We start from the raw sequence: 9283 nt of genomic DNA, 5'->3' as shown, positions 1-9283 counted from the left end.
AGCGCCTCCAATATTGCGTCTACCCACTCTGGCCTTTCTACTTCCACACGGCGTGCTTTGAAAACTGGCTTACACAGAAGCGACGCTGTTTCCTGAATCAGAGCATGTGATACCGTTTCTGCGAATGTTGGCTTTGGGTTTGCGTATATAGCTCGCTTTGTTTCGACGTCCCGTATGCCATTTATAAAGCTCTGAATCTTTACCCTTTCAGTGTATTCCACGGGTGCGTCCGCATTCGCTAAATGTGCTAGGCTTTCAATATCCGACGCAAACTCTTGCAATGTTTCACCAGGCCTCTGGAAGCGGTTCAGCAACTCCATTTGGTATATCTGTTTTCTATGCCCGCTTCCATAACGTCGTTCTACAGCAGCCATTAATGCTTCATAACTGTTCCGTTCGTACTCTGGAATCGTCTGTAAGATTTCCACTGCAGGCCCTTTCAATGCCACGAGCAGTGCAGCAACTTTATCTTCCGCATTCCAGTTGTTCACTGCTGCGGTCTTCTCAAACTGTAGCTTGAGACCTGGAAAGGAACAGAACAGTCAAAGGATGGTGTTTTTACCTTTGGATTACTCGTTGAAACTGCTGGGCGATTCAGTTGTAACTGCTCGATACGTCCTCTCAAAGAATCCACCTCGGCCTCGATTTTTTCCTCAAACAGATTAGTGATGGGAGTATCACTTAGTGTCACTAATATTCGTCACAATATTATATAATTATAATTATTTATTTTTATCATATTTCCGGGTTTACGCTCCGGACTGCGCACTTATTTACTTTAAATCCCAAAAGTGAACCTAATCCAACTGTTAGGATAAATGAACATATTCGAGGACTATACCATTTTAGAAGATATCAATCTTCCTTTCTGGGGCCACTTGTTATTGCAGTAACAGTACTTTGCCCCATCCTGTAAGTGCGATAACTCACAAATTATCATCAATATCCGCTAACGGAAGTCCAAGGAAACTTGCAGCTTAAACAGGGTTAGACCAAGGAGGCAAGAGTTTTAATGGCGTTGTTCCACATTGCAATTGAAAAGATGATTGGCGTCATATGGTGGCGCATTACATGCCGGACATATATGTAAAAATTTAACAAAAGTGAGGGCTTATTCTTCTTGGTTTTGATGTTACGTTCCTCAACTGAACGGATTCCTGCCGACCACACAGATAATATGAGGTTTACCTTTAATAAGAGGAGAGGTAGACCCTTCCAAGTCTTGCAGTAAGGTGCTGTGACGAATCGTGACGCTTGCTTGCTTGCGTCTGTGATAGAGGGTGACGCTGGTAGGGAAGGAAGTTTCGATATGCAGAAATTAAATAATGGTGGAAAAAGGACGCTTAACATGTGGGCCATTCCACTAGAAAGGACACCACGGATAAAAAACGAGTTAAATGAGTAAAGCAGTTACACAAATTCACTCTGAGTTATATTTTTTAAAATTTGCTTGTGTTTATCAAAGATAAACTTTATATTTACGGTTAAGCAGTTAGTTTAAACTCATTCATATATTATGTGTGTAGAGTTATCTACTTGTAATAAATATATGTTTTTATATTTTAAAATTTATCATTACTAGATTGCTTTTTGTTAACTATCAAAAAATTTTAATATATTCATTAACCAAAAAATATCTTTTAAAAATTTTTAAATTTCAATATAGTTAATTTAAATAATAAATAAAATGTTCTTTAAAAATATAGTTAAGTCTAGACACATATGTATGTACATTAGGTCGGGACAGAAAAACTAGTGGTTTGTTTTAACTGTGAAAATCTTAATAAATTGTAGCAAATTTTCAGAAATTCTTGAAAATTCTGCCCTTCTGCTATCATTCCAATCAACTAACTTTACTATGGTAGTAGTAACTGACATTTGATTAGCTCGCGTACTTCACTTATAGCATATTAAAATCAAACTGATTGATTAATCTTCAGCTCGCGCTGCTTTTATACTCTAATTTATCCCGCTCGCCTTTTTCTCCAAGGGTATAGACTCTTCACGAACAGCATTATCGAACAGTTGCTTATTTATTTCTCGTTTCTGTCTTCTATGCATTCACGTTTGTCTTCTAGTGATATGTGGGTGTAGTAACTTCTCCGCTTTAAGCTGTCGTTTACATGCATGTGTAATAAAGTTTGAGCTTTTATGCGTTCCCACTGTTTCACTCTATGCATATTTGTGTAATATGAGCTGTTTTTAGACGGTTTTATTTAGCTTGACTTGACAGGCAGGTCGCACGGCCGCATGCACGGCCGTTGTGAACGAATTTTGTAATTGAAATTTAAGTAACTTCCCGATAAGCTAAACGCTTGAAACTGGGAATATAGTTCAGAACCCGATGACTAAGCAATAATAAGAAAAAACATCTCCGCTAGGTGGCGCAAGGATCGAGATATTCACAAAAATCGTATTTTTTGCCCGATTTGTCTCATATTTGGAACACATAATACCAGAGCTTACTATTTCTTCTCGAACACAAGCGAGATTTTCAAGACCCGAGAAATCGAGAACTCGGCCTCTCGCGAAATTCTCGTGTCTCGAAGTACTCGTAAATCTCGCGAGCTTCTCGACATTCTTACTTAATCGCTGTATGGACAGTATTTACACACTTGGCTTTTTTTACTTGTGACTTTTTTGTTGATTGTATTGCTTCAATGACATTTAACTCAAAACATATTTATTATACATATAATTTTGTTCGCAATATTTTATTTTTCAACGAGACATCAAGAACACGGCTTCTTGCGAGACTCTCGAATTACTCGTAAGTCTCGTGAGATTCTCGAATCTCGAATTTCTCGTAAGTCTCGCGAGATTCTCGAATCTCGAATTACTCGTAAGGCTACTTACTCCCTTTTAACAACAGTTTCCATTCCGTTCTAGTCGTTCAGTCAAAGTGGTCGCGCGGGTCATCCTCGGATCAACTGTAAATTGTCGGGCTTGTTAGTTGAGCCGAAAATTTTTTAGGCCTTAAGGTTGGTTTAGTGCTTCCTTTTGGTTTTTCGGCGGAGTTGGGAGATGCGAGGTTCCACTGATCTGGTGTCAGATAGGGGCTGAGCACTCTCAACAGGAATCAGTAAAAAATGTAAAACCTGGCGAGGGCCATATAACACCAAATCGTATTACAAATAATTTAATGTGAAAAATGGCATGGTGCCAACAAAAAACCTAACTGTAAAGTTAATATACAGAAACTAACGGAATATCTGGCGTGATGCCTCAAATACATATGACAGAATGGCGTGGTGCCAATAAAAAACCTAACCTTAAATTCGTTAATCGCATGACAACCTGGCTGTTTAAGAGGCTTAAACAATTGGCCATTTCACTCCGCTCAAGGAGTATCAAAATCAAAAAAAAAAAAAATAACAGTTTCTGCATGCTTGTCACTGGGCGGACAAACTTTATTGTTGAATAATTCCTTAAAAACTTTAAAGAAATCAAGGCTGAATTGTTGGATATATTTAAAACGAGTTTCTAACATTGTATAAGAAATACGAAATAACAGAACGGCTTGAAAAATTTAGAACATTAACAGTTAAGGAGCTACGTTGGTTCATTGGTTTATCGATAACTACTGCCAATTTGTGTAAATTCTTGAAGCAAGCCAAATGACAATGTTTTTGTTTTTGCAATAAATAGGTACTTGCTTGTAGAATAATCCACAATTTGATATAAAGTTCCATCATTAGCCCTTCAAGGCAAAAATTTTAATTTATCGGTACACAAATAACCCAGCGTCTAAATTGCCCAGGCAAGATTTTCTACCACCTAGTTGTAGATTAGCCCACAATTTGACTCAAAGTTCTATTAATGGTTCAATTTCTATTGGCAGATGCAGGTTTAGTATTATCTTAAACGAGGCTAGAACAGCTTGTTGAACGTAAAAAGATAGAACAAAAACGGGATTGCCAAAACACAGTTTATGTCAAATGGCGGCAATGGCGGAAGAGGAAGTAGAACTACCTTCATATTTTTGTATCATGCGTATACCTAGTACAGTACCAACCAAACTACCTAGTCGAAAACGCCTCTTTTCTCATGCTATAGTCTTTTATCATAGCCATATGTGGCGAAACTGATTCTATCTTTTTTAAATCCCGTTAGAAGAAATCTCTGAGGAAGTTTTTTAATATATCATACCAAAATGAGTGAAAACACACAGTTTCAAAAAATTTGTTAGTTAGGCCTTTGTGAATTAAACTAACGATACAAAAAGTAAAACATGAACGAAACCTTATTCTTTTGAAGAGGGCGGTAGCATTCCGATCGAAGCCCCAGATGAAAAACTGTTTTAATTCCCTTGGTGTGGCTAATTGGCGCCAGTTAGCAGAAAAAAGAAGCAGCTGGTGCGGTTTTTTGTACCATCATAACCAGACCCACATATACATATTTGAACGTCCTGAAATCAAATATCCATATCAAATGAATACAAGAAAGAGTACCGGTTTAACCAACTTCCCACATTGTCAATTTAAAACTCTTGTCGAGAGCCCTACTGCTTACCAAAAGGCCTCACGCAACGAAGCCTTTTAGCTTTCTTCTCCACATAGACGTTTCATAACATCTTCCTCTGCAAAATAACTCCAACTTGGCACTACTTCACACAGACATTGGGCTGGTGATAATTAGAAAAATAAATTAAATAAATTACTGAGTTTAAGTTATCCCTGTGTGATTTCATCTCAGGATCTCTCAGGATGATCCAGACTGGTTTATTTTTTGATTTTCTTAACATAATCTACCAAATAAATGATAACTTATAGCGTGGATTTACATATATTGTAGTACCCGACTAAGTTCGTGGCAAAGCTTGCGTTGTTTCTGGAGTGGGTGGTGGTACTTCCCCAACAGATGCTGTTGTTGCATCCTCTACAATTGGTTCTCCTATGAACTTTTTAACAATACTCATTAGTTTTTCTTCATTACTTCCAGCAAATTTTTCCAAAACTTGTTTTTCTTTCATCATCATGAATGCAGGCATCATCGTTACACCGTTATCTATTGCAATTTGTTCACATTCCTCAACATTTACTTTTGCTATAATCAGTTTGCCGTTATAGGTTTTTGCTAGCTCTTCGAGTGTTTTATTTATTAGCATGCAAGCTCCACACCAAGGCGCATAGAACTCAACTAATAAATGCTTTCGTCCAACATCAATTAGAAGTTGATCATAGGTTTCTCGTTCAGTTATGATGATTAATTTATTAATGTTTTGGGTATTATCAGTTGTCGGTCGGGTAGCTGATGGCACACGAGCGGGTTTTGGTCCTGATGTCCCGCTATTTGCTGCACGCACTGGTTGAGCGGATGCCGTAGGTGCTGAGGTACGCCGAGTCCGATCAGTTGTTGGTGTGGTAGGTGATGGTGTCGCGGGAGCTGAGGCCGCAAGTGCTGGGGTCGCAAGAGCTGGAGTGGCAGGTGCTGGTGCGACAGGTGTTGGTACCGGACGTCTAGAAGCCATGTCAAAAAAATTTTCTGATTTTAGAGATTTTAGATGTAAAAATTAAATTGACAATTTTAAAGCCACTAAAAGTCAAATAAATTTGTATCTGAGTATATAAACATCCTTGTAGGAAAGTGTTCTGTCAGATATGTTATACTTCCCATAGGCAGTAACAACGTATATTCCAACTTAAAAAACTGCCGAAAACAATTGGGGAATTCGCAAGAACGTCGTATTCATGTAAAATTTGAAGATTTGAGTTGTTTCCATGGTCTTCATTATAAAGTTTGATTAAGTTTGATTGAAGAAGACCTTGTGTATTGCCTGGATATAACAAAAATTCAAAGCAGGCTAACGTTGATTTAGAAGTGAGATCTTAAGCAAAAAAGTATATAAGTGTCCGATCGAACCGCAGTATATTTGCCGACTCCGACCGGAAGTTTGACCTTTTTTAGGTTCGGCCGGTTGGCCGAATTCGAACTTTCATAATGGAAATTTGAAGCTTAAAGAATATGTACTTCTACTCAGTTTACAGCTCCACGAAAAGACGCTAACTACGAGTTAACTATAAGTTGGTGTCAAGCGCGCTAAATAAACTAGTGCGCGTTATTATTTGATAATTTTTTTCGAAAAGAGCTGACTTTTTTATAGCGATGGCCGAGGAAGGTCAGAGTTTGCATTAAATGTAAACCAAAAGGTAGTTTTATGGGGGACATGCATGCATGGCTTGACCACTAGTTTAATAGCTAACGTTTTTTGAGTTAACCAAAAGAAAGTTGTTTTCAGTATTTCCGTAAAATGACGAGTTTGTTTTTAGCAATTGCTAGTTCTTAGTTAGAAGCAAACATATACATACATGCATGCACATTAATACAATGTCCTCCCGGTTCGAATATTTACCTTTTCAAGATTTCAAAAATTATAAACATTCTCTCTTTGATATCACCGTTGTTAGCTTTGTTCTTATGAATTTTCCCTATAAAATTGCATTTTTAACCATAATTATAAAACTAGTACTTTCCAAAGCAATTAATTTGCCAAAAGCTAAATAAAACAAGTAAGGACGGGACTGTCTTCGGCTGTGCCGAAGACTTCATACCTTTCATGAATGGGGCTGAACAATAATCTTATCCCGTTCGTTCTACAGATGTACATACCTAAACGATTTTTAAGATAAACATAAAATAAAAAATGGCAAAAAATCCCCTAATCTGAACGATCGGTTGTATGGGATATATATTATATATAGCTCCGATCGAAATGATTTTTACAGGAAATCTTCCATGATATATTAGAACATATATCACCAAGTTTCACGTTTTTATATTGGAAACTAAGGGAGAAATGGTCAAAAATCTTACTATCTGAATGATCGGTTGTATGGGATAGGTATATACTATATACATATAGCTCCGATCGATGTGATTTTTTCAGGAAATCTTGTATGATGCATGAGAATAAATATCACCAGGTTTAACGTTTTTATATTGGAAATTAAGGAGAAATGGCTAAAAACCTTTCTACCTGAACGATCGGTTGTATGGGATATATATTATATATAGCTCCGATCGAAATTATTTTTACAGGAAATCTTCCATGATATATTAGAATAAATATCACCAGGTTTAACGTTTTTATATTGGAAATTAAGGGAGAAATGGCTTAAAACCTTTCTACCTGAACGATCGGTTGTATGGGATATATATTATATATAGCTCCGATCGAAATAGTTTTTCACGAAATCTTCTATGATATATTAGAATAAATATCACCAAGTTTCACGTTTTTATATTGGAAATTAAGAGATAAATTGCCAAAAATCTTTCTATCTGAACGATCGGTTGTATGGGATATATACTATATATAGCTCCGATCAAAGTGATTTTTTCAGCATATCTTCTATGATATATTAGAATATATACCACCGAGTTTCACGTTTATACTTTCTAAATTGCGGCAGGAATGACCAAAATCGTTTTATCTGAACGATCGGTTGTATGCGAGATATATGTTATAGTGGTCCGATCCTACCGGATCCGACAAATGTCTAATATAATTCAAAAATACATCCTTGTGCTTTTACTCGGACGTTGTGGCAGCGCCCTGCCCTCAAGTGGCCCGATGAAACCAGGCTAATCCTGTTTTTGTTTTTTTTTTTTTAATTCATACATACTGTTTTTTTGTTTTGGTTTTTTTTTTTTGTATCCTAATTCTTATTTATGTGTTATTTATAATTATTTTTTTATCGGGTCTTTGAGAGGCAGTGGCTTCTTAAGTGCCGAGATCTAAAACCGTTCAGCTACAGAGAAACTCATCAGCTGAGAAATATAGATTCACAAAATTCATTGAGATATCTCAAAATTTGAGGGACTAGTTTGCGTTCAAACAGACAGACGGACGGACAGACGGACATGGCTATATCAACTCAGTTCGTCGCCCTGATCAATTCGGTATACTTAATGGTGAGTTTATCTTCTATATTTCTCAACGTTACAAACATCGGACCAAAGTTAATATACCATTTCATGTTCATGAAAGGTATAAAAAGTTTAAACCAAGCCAACATCGGCCGAATACAAAATCACATAAAAAAAATTGAATGTAAAGCTGTAAATAGTGTAATTTCCACAAAAATTCCGTTGGAGTGTTTTTGAGATGATCGCTGCCTTGATCTAGATGTGCGATATGAGAGGTTAACAAAAAATTAGAGGTCGCATGGTTATTTCAAGATAAGCCAAATCCAGTACGAATTTATAGCGCACTATTTTTTCGGAAAAACTAAAAATACCCTCATTATTTCGTAAAATAAAGAGACCTATAAGAAGTCGTTCTACAAATTAGGATATTGTATGACAGAGAACGAAAATAACAATTTCAGAAATGAATTGAAATAATTAAGTGGTTGTTGATAATTTGCATTATTTATTTTCATGTGATATGTTTGATGTAGTTCTGCAGGTCTGCCGCTAGCCTGGAGTCTAGGCATCATAGTTCTTATACCCTTTGTAGAAGGGGCAGCCCCCGACAAGGGCAGACTTTAGAGTAGACTTTTTCTCAGCACCCCTTATATTTTACACTAAATGAGGCTTGATTATAAGCAAGGGAATAGGCCATGAGAAAGTGCCACAAAGTAAAACTTAATGTTTGTTTTTGTATAAAACTTTTAATCGGACGATATCTCGACTTAGCTTTCGTTCGAGATTGAAGACTATAGAAAAGGGGTTTCATTCCAGGGTTCAATTATTCTCACATGGCGTAATGAATTGAGTCTCGGTCCGATATTACTAATACAGAGTAGTACTCTGGTAGTCCCATATCCTCTCCGAATTATATACGTCCTGAGGACGAGTTTTTATTAAAATTTTGGTGTGCTACTTTTGATTTTTTTGCAGCAAGTCCGAACGACATCTGGTAAATTAGATGACAATTTTCTAAAACCCTTTCGTAATAGAAATACAATCTCAAATATTTTTAAACTTACTTGTCATGTGATTTGAACCTGCGGCCTTCTGTATGTTAGGTCAGCACGCTACCTATAAACTATGGTGTCCTCCTATTAGCCGCAAATGTAGCTTCGAAAAATTTCAGACAGTTTGTGGCGTTCACCTTCAAAAGATTTCCTACAAATTTGGGAAATCCACGGAAATCCAGCTTTTCATAGCAAAATAAATTCGAAATGCTTGCCGAATATTGTTGAGGGGCGATCCTGTTGTGAGAAACGTTTTTTTTAGAAGCATTTGCGTTTTGGTGTCAAACCCGTTTTAGCAACTTTCGTCCTAGTACAGACACATATTAATATCATTTATTTTTGAAGCGATTAGTCGCAGTATG

General features: G+C 36.7%; 1 protein-coding gene and 1 long non-coding RNA gene across 3 annotated transcripts; both read right to left on the bottom strand.

The window, feature by feature from the left end:
• Positions 1–4545: 4545 nt before the first annotated feature.
• Positions 4546–5470, bottom strand: LOC137248778 (thioredoxin-T-like). Its single transcript, XM_067779681.1, has one exon. The coding sequence runs from the start codon at positions 5468–5470 to the stop codon at positions 4802–4804; it is 669 nt and encodes a 222-aa protein (XP_067635782.1). The 3' UTR covers positions 4546–4801.
• Positions 5471–8346: 2876 nt separating this feature from the next.
• LOC137249064 (uncharacterized) lies at positions 8347–9283 on the bottom strand. Of its 2 annotated transcripts, none has more exons than XR_010952243.1 (2): positions 8934–9283; positions 8347–8883 (listed from the first exon to the last, which is right to left on the bottom strand). It is a non-coding gene; the product is annotated as an uncharacterized lncRNA (long non-coding RNA). The 2 variants fall into 2 exon arrangements; XR_010952242.1 differs by having other exon boundaries at positions 8347–8860.

This window comes from Eurosta solidaginis, chromosome 4 (assembly GCF_040869045.1).
Source record: "Eurosta solidaginis isolate ZX-2024a chromosome 4, ASM4086904v1, whole genome shotgun sequence".
In the NCBI taxonomy this organism is placed as follows: domain Eukaryota; kingdom Metazoa; phylum Arthropoda; class Insecta; order Diptera; family Tephritidae; genus Eurosta; species Eurosta solidaginis.
Note: the sequence above shows the minus strand (reverse complement) of the source record. Positions and strands in the feature narration are given on the sequence as shown.